The sequence below is a fragment of the Taeniopygia guttata genome, chromosome 7, assembly GCF_048771995.1.
Source record: "Taeniopygia guttata chromosome 7, bTaeGut7.mat, whole genome shotgun sequence".
NCBI classification, from domain to species: Eukaryota; Metazoa; Chordata; class Aves; order Passeriformes; family Estrildidae; genus Taeniopygia; species Taeniopygia guttata.
The window spans coordinates 7,926,329-7,941,237 of NC_133032.1; the positions used below are offsets into that span (position 1 = coordinate 7,926,329).

The 14,909-nt window shown below is 40.2% G+C and overlaps 1 protein-coding gene across 6 annotated transcripts in view; it reads right to left on the reverse strand.

Annotated features, from left to right (window-relative positions):
* The window catches only part of EPB41L5 (erythrocyte membrane protein band 4.1 like 5), a 53,554-nt gene that overhangs the window by 12,952 nt on the left and 25,693 nt on the right, over nt 1–14,909 (reverse strand). For all 6 annotated transcript variants that reach the window (XM_012574947.5, XM_030277225.4, XM_030277224.4 and 3 more), the window contains exons 13-18: nt 14,718–14,824; nt 14,017–14,044; nt 11,913–11,955; nt 11,503–11,618; nt 2,542–2,708; nt 1,951–2,045 (exon numbers count right to left, since the gene is read on the reverse strand). In XM_012574947.5, the coding sequence (XP_012430401.5) occupies nt 1,951–2,045; nt 2,542–2,708; nt 11,503–11,618; nt 11,913–11,955; nt 14,017–14,044; nt 14,718–14,824 (556 nt within the window). The remainder of the gene's footprint in view (nt 1–1,950; nt 2,046–2,541; nt 2,709–11,502; nt 11,619–11,912; nt 11,956–14,016; nt 14,045–14,717; nt 14,825–14,909) is intronic.

Sequence of the window (14,909 nt, forward strand, 5' to 3'; positions counted from 1 at the left end):
CAAACATTCTCAAGTGACTTCTTGGTAAGCTACATCATAGGCAGAAAAGTTTCATTTTAGGTCTTCTACCCTAAAAAACCTCCAATGATCTACTCTTACATTTTCCTAATGTAATTTGCACTTCCTTCTTGAAAGCTGAACTGTGTTTTACCCACCGATTGGCATACTGTTGATCCATAATTCTCTGTTATGCATTATCTCTAATCAGATTACTGTCCTCCCAGCATCTACAACCTCTAAAGTTATTCAGCACCTTATGTGACAGCAGCTGGATGACTGTGACTGCTCTGTATTGGCAGCTGTTTGTTAGATTAGCTCATTATAGGAATTTAGCTTGCTTATTATAAATCAGCCACAATTTTAAAACCTCTGAAACAGATTCAGGCCATTCTCTTCAATGAACCAAATAAATGCTCTTCCCCTCCCTGTCTGAACTAAAGTGGAGCTCAACAGGCTAAAATATTCTTAAATCAGCTGTGTTCATTTGCCTAGTTTATGTAGAGGAGTGTTTCAGCATAACAGGACCTATAGTCTACTGACTAATCTTCTTAGAGACCTGGTAATCTTTGCAATGCACTCACCAAGCAGAGAGGTGCACCAGGCAGCCCTTAAAGCAGACAGGAGCCAAGCAGCCTGCAGCACCACCCACTGCAGCAGCCTGCTCTCACATGGAGATAGAAAACACACGCTTAGGAGCGGGCTTAGCTCAAACACACACTGCTGAACACCTCTCCTGGCTCCTGGCTCCTGTTGCTATTGAGGGAGCAAGAAAAATCATAGCTGCTTCCCTCAAAGTCAGATAAATCCTTGGGCCTCCCTGCAAGGGAGGGTAGTCTAAACAGAGATAACACTGCCAGGTGTTTCACTCTCTCTGCTTGCTCAAAACACAAAAATCTCCCAAAGCTTTTGCTTCAGAGGAAGCAGAGTAATGGAAAACTAAATTTCATTTTTTAATGCTCATTATAAAAGCCCAGAATATCCTGTCTGGGGGCAGTTGTCTGATAACCAGTGAATTTACCAAAGTTCACTGCTGTTCTAAGGGAGGATTCTGGCCTCTCCATCCTTTCTAGCAACACTACTTATTTTCACTATGGCCCTGGCATTTCTTTGACCCCTTCCCTGAACCTATTTAACTCACTATTTACCAACCTAAAGAGCAAACTAAAAACATAAAGAAACCCAGCACCTCAACAAAAAAGTTCAAAACAAAGGCAGGAAAAAAATTGTTTGCCAGTTTGTAGATATATTTGTTCACTGAAACCTACAATGATTCCTGGTGGTGAGAGAGGAGAGAGGGAAGCTGGGGAAGAAAGAGTGAAGAGGAAGGAGGGAGGAGAGAGCCCTCACCCAGTTCAGGGTACTCAGGCTTGTACTTTGGCTCAGCTGCTCGTGAAATGCAGCCTGACTTGCACAGAGAGATTTGAGAGCAGTAAATCAAACCACATCACTCGTCTTTGTGTAAACACAGAGCACTAACACTTGCATCAGAGAGCAGGTACAAACTGGCTACTTGACAGGAGGGATGGATCATCAGCAAACTTGACTCAAAACAAAATGCCAGAACAACTTTCTTGGAATTGAAAACTGCCAGGAAAGTAACTCAGCCCTCCCAAAAAGAGGGTGAACTACTCAACACCATGCAGGTAGTAACCTACAGATAAAGACAACTGAGAAACATTTCAAGCATTTATACTTTTTACTCCCACTGATTTTGGAAAATCTCACCAGGCTGCAAGTTTACACACATGCCCCTCTGCCCCCATCTTTATCTCATTGCTTTGTCACACACAGGTTTATATTTCATAAAGCATTTGTATTTACTTTGCTATCCCCCAGTACTACTCACTCATTTTCTTAGAAATCTTGCAAACAGAGCAAGGCAAGGCTTTTCAGAATGATCCAAACAGAACTGAGGACCACAGCAGGGGAAGGCCAGTGAAGGCCAGTTACCTGCACGTTTATGTTTATGTTGGGACGCTCAGTTGGCATGGGGCTGCTGTGCTCTGTCTCCAGCTGTTTCTGCTTTAGGAATGTGTCTTCAAATGCTGAAAAAGACAAAAAATATGTCATCTTCCTAATGTTACTGTGGAGTGATCTGACTTGTAACTTGCATTATTCCTGAATACTAATTACATAATTTTGAAGTTGTGCAAAAATGCACAGGGAGGGGGATCTACTTGCTCCAGCTTCAGTGCAGATTTCAAGCCTGCAGACTGTGTGCACAAACGAGAACACTCTGCACTCCTGGCAGCTCATTTAGCCAGCCATCCTCACAGTGAGCAAGAACACAAAGTTAATTGCTTAGATGGTGGCACTTCACTCTATTTGTGGACAAAGTCACATCCAATGAAGAACTGACTTTTCACTCTTATCTCTCTCCTTGCTGTTCCAGTAATAGGTGAAATTCTCCTTATGCATAAAATCTAAGGGAGCTTCCTAAATCAATTCTGCATTTCTCATAAGGAAACAATTCCATATCAACAGATTATTTAATCTTGATCTCACACATCATAACATGGAAAAATCTGTCAGTTTGCTTACGATCAGAGTCTGCTTTGTCTGCAGCCGTTTCCTTCGTGCCAGGAGGAGGGCAGCTAACAGCCTCTTCTGAATCTCCTGTTGCCAAGCCAACAACTGGACGGCCCATGGCATCATCCACACAAGTTTCTGGCAACTCTGTGCTGTCTAGCAAATCAACAAGAGGTATGCTGCAAAGGCAGAAAGATGGGCAGAGAGATGCACAATCGTGTTACCACTCTTCCTGTAATAAAAAAAAAGCTTTAACACATGCAATCTTTTTCAAGGTGTCTTCTGCCGACCAGCCACAATTTAGAAAAACTGTTTCATGGCTTTCAGAGAGCTTAGGAAACATGAAAAAGGGAAGACTTCATAAGAGACTTCATAACAGACTAGGTCCGTGTTGCCTGCTGTGTTGTCACATAGCAGTGGAAAAACTGAAGAGAGAAGAGGGAAGTTTTTTATCCATGAAATATACTCTTTGGAACAAACATTTGAAGTTTTTCTAACCAACTTAAGGAACCCTTTAGGATTTTTACAAGAGAAAAATAAAAGTTAGGTGGAGGGAAGTTGGTATCACAAAAAGCTGTTTGTGCAGCACTTCACCCAACACTGGTAAGCAGAACAGAGGGCAGAAGGGTGCGCTGCACAGGACTGCTCTGACACTTATGGTCAGGCACACCTAGAACCAGTTTCAGTTCTGTTAACTTGGGCAGAGCTGTGAATGAAACCTTTGCAGTCACAGTGCTTTAAGTGAATCACAGGTACTCTGTCAGAATCACTTGTTTCACCTCTCTTGGTTTCTGATGGAAATGTCTGCATTTAATTTTGCCCCATGAACTCTATTTTCAATGAACAAGGAAAAACAATTATAAACCCAAAAATGATATTATGATTTTTATGTTGAGCAAGAGTCAGGAATCTCATACATTTCTCTAAAGCTTGGGAACAGCTAAACCTATCCTAACAGCAAACTAACAAGCACAGAAACCACTGCTGCACAATGCAATGGTTAATCAGACAGCCTGTGCACACAACTGCAGCTTTACTGCTGCCCAGTTCAATCAACAATCACTCTCAATCAATAGTCACAGTTTGGCTGCAATATTGATTTAAGAAGAAAAAAAATCTATCAATCCCTTTTGCAAGTCCTGTCCCAAACATGAGAACAATGATACCAAGCTGATACCCACCCCAACAGAACAGAACCTACCCTTAAGCACAGGCAAGAGATGTTTCCTACTTGATAGTTTAGACATTTAGCTTCTCCCTTACCACTGCCAGGTTAGTGCCTCATGCCCCCCTCCAGCCCCTGGAACCTGGAAGCAATGCCCTGTTGTCACTACAGAGGCTGCAGGAAAAAACTCCTTCCCCTTCAGCTCATGCACACAAAGAATTCTTTCACTGTTAAATATATACCTCTGAATCAGATTACAGGGTATCACTGTTCTAGTGCTAATAATGTACAAATAATTTTAAGTCAATTAATTGCTGTGAGGCAAATTGAGGCCACTGGCTTGATTCTCTTAAAGCAGTGGAATAACAAGCTACCAGCAAAGCAAATAATAGAGAAAATTTTTCAACTTCCTGTGCAGCCTCTCTCTGCACCACTAATGGGAAAAGGCAAACAGCACATAGTCTTGCAGGGAGGGAATAATGGATATAGAGATTTAATTGTTTGAACTAATAGACAGGAAGAGATGCTCTTCCAAATAGGCAACAAGGAAAGTGAGACTGAATCCCATCCCTTACTTTGCTGATATGAGTCAAAATGTTTTATAAACTTCACATGGAGACAACAATTTTCTTCCTATTTTCTGACAATTTCCTGTAAATAGTCTCCAATCTTTAATATGACCACTATGTTAAGAAGTTCAGATTTTACCTACAGCATGCAGTTGCTGACACCATGACAGTTTGAAGGAACTTGGCATAAGCTGCTATGAACTCCACATCAGACAGGTGATGTAGAGCACCAGTAACACTTCTTGTACTTGAATTTCCCTTTCTTAGTATTGTAAGAGAAAACACATGAAAAATGAACATTTTCTTCCTTAATTGCTAGGATAATTACACTAGACTTTGCCTCCTCATGACTATACAGTAACATTTACTAGACAGACAAGAGAGCTGATTCAAAAACTTGCCTACTACTGATAAGGGCGGTCTTCGTATCTGGCAACATACTCAAACAGCACACTCAGTGTCTGGTGCACTCCAAAAGCTGTGCACTATCCAAACACTGTGTACTGCTTACATTGAGATGGTCAAAGTTTGTAAAAAACCTTACTGCTATTTGTGCCCTGGGATGGAGATCTGGTTGGGACAGCACAGACAACCAGGGTGAGTCCCTGCAGCTTCACCCCACATCGGAACAGGGCCTCAGGGAAACAAAATTAATTTTAGATAAACTCAAGGAAGCCTCCTAAGTCAAGATTCAAGTAGGAATTGACCCCATCTTGCCTTCATACCCTCTCCTGAGCCACCTGAGATAGGCAGTCAACAAGAGGAAAGTCATACTTGGGAGACCCCCAGCCACTGGAATTTGCAGGAATGAGTTCTCCAAAGAGCAGCAAAACCTTTGAAGTCTCCCAGACTCTTCACCCTCTTCAGAGCACCAGGAGGAAGACTACCAGGCAGGCTTCAGAAATGGCCCAACCACAAAAGCAAGAAGCACAAAACCTTGAATCACTGCACAGAATTTCTGATACCTCTTATAAAGTACTGATGAACTGGCACACCAACCATAAGGGAAATTGTCCAAGGCTTCCCAGGAAACATAGGGCTTCTACACAGTCAGCTCCCACTACTCAGGAATTGAACAGGTATTACCATTCCACATACCGGCTTTTACCCACATACAAAGGGACATTTTGAACTTTGCATAGTAATAAACGCTGGGTTTTATGTCTTCAAATCAACTTCTACCATCATATTTTAATAAATATTCTCTGGGAAATGCTGATAAAAGAGACCAGGAATTCAAGCCACATAAACAATTATGAATATAGGAATAATGAAGGGTTGTAATGAATATAAAGGTTGGTCAACCCATTAATAAGTCACTACACGCTCAGGGAGCTCACACAGTTAAAGGAGTAGCTACTGCATTACTCCTTTTTGCCTGGCCATATATTGGTATAAACATGTATCACACAGCATCCAATGTATAACGTGACTGAGAAAGCTCTCAGTTACAAGTGGTGTGAGCCATATTGTTTTTTTCTCCCTCAACTACACAGACGTTAAAGGATATTGTAAAGTTAAACATCTTATTTTTGTTTGCATATTCTCATACAACTTTATAAGTAAGAAAAAAACAAATGGGTTTGCTTCACTCCCGAAGGTTACATCATCCACCATTCCAAACCTAAAACTAAAAAGAGCACAAGAGATTGTTCCAATCAGCTTGATAGGTGTCACAGATCTTCAGTTTACAGCTTGCTCATACTTTGTTTTTAAGCAGTGTTGTAAAATAAAGACTCGTATTTCATTAGCAAACTCTTCCCCCCATCAGATGTGGAGCTGCGGAGGCCAAAATATCTCCGGTAATGTTAAGTTATGTCCTGGCTGACACTTACTTCTTGGTTCTTCAGGTCTGGATATCTGAAAACAAACGTTTTTTATTTCTGGGCTCTGTGACAATTTGACATATAGTGAAATAATTTGAAAATCATTCAAACATTTCCTTTATCCTAGAAGCTACATATAAATTAACTTTAAAAGCCCTCTGTTACAACTTTTCAATTTTTTTTTTTTTAATAGGAAAGGAATATTGCAATTTAAAAGCAACAAACTTCAGAAAACACAAGAAAACACAGTGTGTTCAAGGGTAAAGGTTTGCTCTTCATGCTGTTAAAGGCCCCCAAGAATACCAATGACCCATGAAGCTGGAGTCTTAACCTCTGACTTAACAATTAACCTTGTGAATCATATGGTAGGACTGGTGTTTGTCAGGAAATATTTCTGTTTCTTTTCAACTGGACCAGAAAAGCAAAAAAGAAAGAAAAAATTGTAAAAAGGAAAAAATTATTAAAATTATTAAATAAATTACTCTTTGCCTTTTTGACAGTTCTGCTAAATTTATTTTTAAAAACTTGCTATTGCATTTCCAAAAAACAGTTCTCAGAAGAGGTCTTATTGAAGAAAAAAGAGGTTGGTTTTAAGATCAACCACATATCTGAGAGATTTTTTATATGATCATGGTTCAAAAGGGTCGTTACATCCTCTATTTCTTTTAGACTTTTGAAACTATATTATAACCCGCTAGCTGCATATGTAGTTTTACAAATGTGACTTCCTGCATGGCGCTCATACCCCAGCTAAAAAAATGAATCTTTCAGTCATTAAGAAAACCTTTAACACAATTTAAAAATATATCTATCTATATGCACAAATAGATAGATATAAAGTAAGAGTGATGTGTGGCTTCTGATCTACGTGTCGTTTTTCTTTAAAGACTCAATACCAACAGCACAATCTGCAGAGCCTTTGCAATAAAAGCTTCTGCCCCTCCACAGTCAGCTGGGTCCGTAGTCCTTATCGCGGCGGGAGCTCGGGAGGCGGTGTGGCGGCCCGAGGCGGGCAGCAGCCGGAGCTCCGTCACAGAGCGGTGCCGGCGGGCAGCAGCCGGAGCCCCGTCACAGGGCGGTGCCGGCGGGCAGCAGCCGGAGCCCCGTCACAGAGCGGTGCCGGCGGGCAGCAGCCGGAGCCCCGTCACAGGGCGGTGCCGGCGGGCAGCAGCCGGAGCCCCGTCACAGAGCGGTGCCGGCGGGCAGCAGCCGGGGCCCGTCACAGAGCGGTGCCGGCGGGCGGAGCGCGGGCAGCGCCCGGAGCCCGGAGCTGGCGGGCGGGCGCGGGGCACGGTCCGGCCGGGGCTCCACCGCGCTGACAGCGGCCGGCGGCGTCGAGGGGCCTGCAGCGGTGGGGAGCGGGAGGCGCACAGTTAGTCAGGGGCACCGACGGGGAACAGGCTGGAGAAGTAAAGCAAAGGTGAGGACAGGAAGATTGATGCAAAAAGACGAGGAAAAGGGGCATTCCTGGAAGGTGAATAGTGAAGGGAAGAGGCATGCGAGTAGACATGCACACGATGACACTGCCAAACAAACCCCTTCTGTACAAGTCCGAATCGACAAGTTCAGCTCTCTCGTGTATGTTGCTTACACTTCCCAAATGTAAAGCACTTCATATTTCAAAGCACTTCACAGAACTAAGCAATGTGCGCTTTACAGGTGGGAGAAAATAATGTGAATGAGGAACAGACCTCAAGCATACAGTACATTTTATTTGCAGAAAACAAGTTTAAGTGGCAGGTCTAACTGTACGCCTGAAGCAAACATCTACAGCAATACCAGTTTTCAAAGTGATTGGAAAGGGCAGATTCTAAAGTAAATTAAAAAAAAAGGAGAAGAAAATAGAAGCTCAGAAAAGTGAACATCACTGTGCAGGAGCAAACAGTAAAGCAAACAAATCATCCACAATTCAGGTGACTAAGGGATTAATACTACTGAAGAAGTTGCCTGCAGCTATAACTTGCATTAACAGAAAAATTTAGCTGGAAAAGAACCATTTTATAAAAGGTCACAACACAAACTAAGACCTCACTTTCTAATTTTGCATATGAAAGCATAATGGTTTGTAAATTTTAAATTTAGAGTTCCTAAAATCAAACCCACAGAAGTGCAGTGCACAGTTATGGCCACTCTTTGCCATAGTTGGTATGAAGTCCTCCAAAAGCTAGAAAGAGTTGCAAGGGAGAACACACATCACTTTGTTAAGTCTTTTGAAAAATATTCTTATACAGGAACCCCTGGAAGGCTTTAGGCACAAATATCTCCAAAGCAGCAGGGATAAGCAATTAAGCCAAAAGCCAAAATTTAAAATAGTTTTAAATGGACAATGATCTGTTAACTGTTGTCTGTGTAGCACTAGGGTCCTTCACTGCTATGTTTTACGAGAGGCTGATAAAAGGTACAGGCATAGATCAAAAAAGTGCTTGGAAAAAGGCACTTCATAAACTACTCAAGTAAGGAAATTCCTCAAAGGTATTCCTTCAGTTTAATGCAAAAGATTCGATTTAATGAGCCAAATCTAAACAAAGTGGAAGGATTGTTGCTGTTCACATAGAGGGGTCAGATGGCCTTCAGCTCAAATTCCACCTTCTCATGTTCCAGAACAGCCAAGCAGACAGCTGAGTTGGAAGATCACATGTGTTAAGGCAGGCAAGCAGAAAAGCATGCAGGATTCACAACAGTGGTAGATGATTAACATTTGGGGATAGTCCTCCTTTAGAAAAGAAGCAGGATTTATACAAAGATCACCCATGTGTAAATTCAGAATTTTGGTTTTTGTAAAATACACTGAGGAAGTGACCCGTGAATACTGAGGGCTCCAATCCCCAACAGTTCATTCCTTTACCATTTCTCTCATGGATGTCGTTAAGGGAAAGCTACATCCACTAGCAAAAACAAAACAAAACAAACAAAACAAAAAAAAAAAAACCAAACAAAAAAATACCCTACTTCCCTACTTATCCTACAATAAGGAAGTAACTATTAAATCTGTCTGCTGTTCTAACTTAGCAAAAAGGAGCTTCTTGACGAAAGACTAAACTTAGAAAGACACTGATCATGTTTTAGTGTTTCCAGACTTGCAACAAATATTCCAGACCATTTTCAGATCCTGCAGACCAGTACAGCTTTTCTGTACTGACAATTTTATAGCAATGAAGTAAAAAAACACCCAATCCAAAACCATATCCCAGAAATAATAAAATCCTTTGTATCTGGCCAAGTACTTTCTACAATCTGGCAAAATTGCTGTTGGCAGTTGCAGCATTAACATTTTAAATTAAAGGAAACATTGACATTAGGAAGGGATCTAAGCTGCAAGGTAGCCAATAGAGGCATCTGCTAAGCAGAGCACAGAAATCCAGGAGGTCGGGACCTTACTTCTAAACCCCTTCAATCTAACTATCCACAAAATCCATAGTCCAGATGATTTTGGTTTTCTCAACAATCTTTGGCAAGCTCTCTCTAAAAGAAGACTATTTTTCTGACAGAAAGCAAAGATAGTTCATGCAGAAACAGGCCAATTACAGACAGTAGCAGTTGAAAGCAGATCTTGTTAGCAGCCCGGAGACACCCTTGCAGGCACAACAGCCAAGTCACAGCCCTCAGCAATAAATATGTATGTTCTGGCAATTCCATTAACCTAACCCCACTTCCCATCTAGGAAACCAGAATGTAGCTCAATTCCTGACTCAGCTCCAAACTGTTGTGTTTTCTTACAGCAGGATTTGCCCTGGGTACAGGCAATACTGTTTCCAGTGAACACAGCAAAACCAGAAGGCAACTACTTTCACTAGCAATGCCTCAAAGAAATTTAACACAGACACAGTAGAAGCAATGCACTCTCAATTAAAATGCATCAGTTGCCATGAAGCTTGTTTTCTTTAGGACACACTGTTTTGGGTTACATGCAGGTGCATTTCACAGTCACTCCCATTCTTCTATACAAACACTACATCCTGCAGCAGCTGGCATGTAAGCTGAGTTTCCTGGACAATGTTAAGACAGACAGGCTCAAGTTCTCAATCCTAAAAACAGGCATAACAAACCCAAAACTGAATGGCTATTGAGCCCTCTCTGCTTCAGAACCAAAGCAGCAGGATTTCAGTAAGCAGCAGCAGCCTTGCAAACACGAGTAGGAACAGTAGCACAAATCAGGTACCCAAGAAGAGCTGGTCTGAAGCCAAGTCAAACATTTCCACCAAAGGAAATACAGGTGACTAGCGCTCATCTTGCAATTAGGCCAAAAGAATAAAAATAAAACCATATTGAGAATGCTGAAGAATAAAGATGCCACCACCTTTCACCCACCACCATGGAAGGAATCGAGCGATCAACAGGATCCCACCATAGACAAGCACAGATTTCAGATACTAGATAAATCAAGGGCAAAAGAAAGAAAAACAGCATTTATCATCATATGTTCTGATTGAAATGTCAATAAAATGCAACTCAAAGCAGAATTACCATCCCCTTTATCATTCAAAATTGATAGCATTAAAAGTCTTTAAATTATACAGTTTACAAAATTACATTTGTCACACCACTGTTAGAAACAGACACCATCTACTTGAAGCAAAGCAGATTCATATGCCTGACAATGGGAGAAAGACCCTTTCTCTTGAGGGTTGAAACTGCTTAGGATAAGAGCTTTGGTGTCACTCCATTCTACCATGACTGCTCCTGATGAGTTTGGCAGAAGCCAGAATTTCCCTTCTTGGATAAGGCATAGGCACGAGAAGCCAAAGATATTAAAATTATCTGTGCACAAGTACTGCATTGATATATGCCAGTTTTGGTTTGAAAATAACTTTGCAATATAGAATTAGTTTAAAAGAGAGAAATGACATGTACATTTATCTATCTTCAAACAAATCCTCTTCATTTTGAGATGCATCTAATCCATAAAACAAATACTCTGATTACATTGAAATCAAAGCTCTTATCTTCAGCTTGTGTAATTTTCCCCAAGCTCCCATTCTACACAAGCTCATGAGAAAAGTCAGCTTGCCTATTTCAGAAAGTTCAAAAGACAATTCACCAGGATACAAGTTTACAAAGTTCTGTATTACCCTAAAGATCAAGGTTAAGTCCTTGGACACCACGATACCAAGCAAAGGGTTACAAGCTTTTAGCAAATGAGAAGGACCCAACTCTCTCCAAGATTTGAAAATTCTACTCCTTAATTCCTTTAGTCCCTGAAGAAATTTTCTTTTGGTTGGCAGTGACTAAGCCTGTTGTCCTCATCTCTCCACACACAATTCGTAAGAAGAAATCAGCTGCATCATTCCTAACTTGATTGTCAACTTACATTAGAGATACAAGAATGGCAGCTTATTTAAGCACAGATAAAGGAAAAGCTACTTGAATCATGCATAAGTAATCAAAATGCATTTCCCAGCAAAGCTTAACATACCACTTCTTATCTTGCTGGCTGGCTCCTGGGCTCCTTGGGAGGTTTTCTATTTCCACTAAGACTGGCGCAGAAGGAACCGCTGTTAGGACAGGTAGGTTTGGCTTTGCATTCCAGTTCTTTAGAGACAGAATATAAACAAGTTATTATATACACATTAATGAAGTGATGACACATTACAGTGAAGAAAACATATCAACACTTCTTCTTAAGCACAAAGCTAGAGCAAGGCCATTTTCTTCCCTTACTTCCCTAGCACTGCAGGTCTATGCCCAGTCTTTCCCAGCACTGTACACAGTTAACTGTAACACTCAATTGGTCAATCACTGGATTTCAGGAACAAATAACAAAATCTTCAAATCTGTTAAGACACATGAAAATTGCCTTTAGAAAGAATGAAAGAGAGTCCTTACTTGTGATCCATTAGTTTGGCTGATAACAGCATTGTTTGCAGCACTGAAAGAAGAATTTAAAACTGAATCAGATCAACAAACTGCTTTTGCAGGCTGGCAGAACTGTAAGGACTTTCAGAAAGAAATAGAGTCTAATATATTTCCAAAGTATTAATCTCTTTTCACAAAGGGTATCAAGTTATGTTTTCTTTGTTCTAGCTGTAGTTTATCTGTAACTCATCTGTTTTTAACTCTTCCTTTCCTAAAACAGTTTGGTTTAAAAAGTCTTCCTGATTCAGCAGTAAGATGTGGCACTTCTAAAGCAAAAATTATATAATTTTAGTTAAAAACACCCAGCAAAATGCGACATTGTCAAAAGCTCACCCACATGCTGTAGATATTATGCCTGTTCCATAACTAGAACCCTCCTGGATTTGATATTTCACATCACAAGAGTTTATCAGAAAAATTAAAGAGTTTCTTCTGCATACAACCTCTAATGGAATTAAAAGCAGCTATTCAAATTTACATGCACAGTAACTCAGCACCACATTAATAATAATTTATGTTATTAAATATTTACTATATTTGATTAATTAAACAAGACCCATATGCCTATTCTTGATGATTTCTGAATCTGCAAGAGACATTTCACATTTTCAAGAGACTTAAAAGCAGTAATTATGCATCATAGATTTCATGCAAAGCAAACTTTTCTCCCAAACTTCTAGCCTTTTAAAAAAGGTTCCCATCTCTTATAACTTTTTAATTTTCTGATTTATTGTCTGGACAACAGCTATCCAACCTGGCAAGGTGACAATTCAAACAGATATCTGCATTTACTTCAGTGACTCTAGAATTATTTTATTTAAAACACCATATCAACACTGAACAAGCTGTTCCTTGCCTGTTTCCCCCTTCACCCTTTCTCTCTTGAGTGAATGTGGAGGCTACCCCAGAATTCTCAGAAATATTAAGGAATGTCTTCTGACTAGCACATTCTCCTGCGCTGGGTTAACACAAAAGAAGGGAACAACATACATCTTTCATGATGCATTTCAATTAGCAACACTGGAGTGTAGAGTTTCAGAAATGGCATAGCTTGCTGTGGAGACACAACAGTGCCACACCTAAGTGCAGATCAGGAGACTGCAGTCTTATCAGGAGAAGAAACTGCACATGAAGTTTCTCTTCCCACTCTCAGAATGACCTAAGCAACTTGAAACTCGGAGAAGGGCATGACAACACAGAGCACTAATCAGTCACATTTTGCATGCAGAGGATCTTAACGACACCCAGTTTTTCAGAGTACTTTCCCACTGTATAGAAAGAAAAAACAATACAGAAGTCACACTGCAGCCTTGTCCCCACACTTTGAGACTTCTCCCGCTCGCATGCAAGAACCAGCTCTGCAACTACAGACAGAAAATGTTGGGCTGCATTAAGTCTGCTGTTCTGAAAAGTTATTTTGGCATTCTGTGCTTCTCATCATTATGCTTAATATCTACTTTTTAAAAAATAATTTGGTTGCAACTGAGCATTGAAGTGTTCACAAGTTATTAAGGCAAAGGACAGAAGCCAGAACTGAGTGACTTAAGTTTCTTTACTACCAGGCACTTCCTTTTAACCTGATTTCCTCTCTTCCCTTAAGGAAGGGTATGAAAATTATGATTCAGATACATATGAGCTATTTACATGGCAAGAGCAAGTATGAACCTACACATCCAGGAAGACTTTTGGTAGGGAAATAAAGAACCAAAAGGCTTCACTTTCAATACTGATCATGCATAAAAAGAAATGCAAGTGTAATACATAGGAGACCTCCTCACAAACTTTTACCTGATCTCTTTACATGGCAGCACATGAACTACAGCTCATATCCAGCAAGAATCATAGCTATAAATAAATAAACTTCTTTGCTAGCTAGTAAGCAAGTCTGGCAAAATTGTCTGTGTGACAGCAACACAGAAACTTGGCTATGAACACTAACTTTTATATAAAACAAACAACACCCACAGCAAAACCACAGCTAAGAGTCCAACACCATATCCTCCTTCTGCAGACATGTGCTCAAGTACAGGTGCCAAACACCAAAGACAAATTCAAACACTGGAATGAATCTTACCTTGTTTCTTCCAGTTTAGCAGTATATGCTGCAAAAATAAAAAGAATTAATTAAAATTTAATTTATAATTACGTTATTAGTGAAATATTAATTATATGATTAATAAAAATAGCGTAGGACTGCCTAAAAGTAGGCAACCAAAAGAGCAAAAGTTGAACCAAGACCAAAAGTTGCACAGATCTCATGTATAATGTGTGATAAACAAAATCTAAATTGGAAAATAAAATTAAAAAATCTGAAGAGCAAACCAAAGCTAGATTTAAGCAAGTATCTGAAGGCAAACACTTGACCTATGCAAGAGTGGGAGTCAGAAACAAGATATCAGCTGCTGTCAGACCATGACAACGAAGTGAAGCTCCTAACAACAATGAAAAAAATCTAAATGACAAAAATTTTGAACTTAATCAATAAATTTAAAATACTATAATTAATAGATCACTGTTTCCTGGGCCCAACTTTTCCATCTTCATACCAAGACCTACTGTGTAATTTTCATGGGCAAGCTGGCTTTGACTTGCTTTGGACACAAGCTTTATCTGATAAATACATGAGGTCTCTTAACTAAGTCAAAGTAAACCTATTTTTGAAAATTCAAGAGAAGGGCAAATAACTACAGGAGAATTCCTACCCAGAAATTTTAAAGGAGATGATTGCCTGATTCTCACATTGGATTATACTTCTCAGAATGGAAGTTCTTTTACCTTTCATTTGCAGGGTTCGCCTTGAGTATCTCTTGCTGGGCCTTCTTTCAAAGGATGCTGATCTCCTGGCTTTGTTGGTCTTTGTGGTTTGATATTCTGTTTTCCCACTAAAATTGCCATGTAAGAGTGCAAAGCAGTAAAATAAATCACTTATTTTTAATGACGGAATAGAGATAATGTTCATAAAAACAT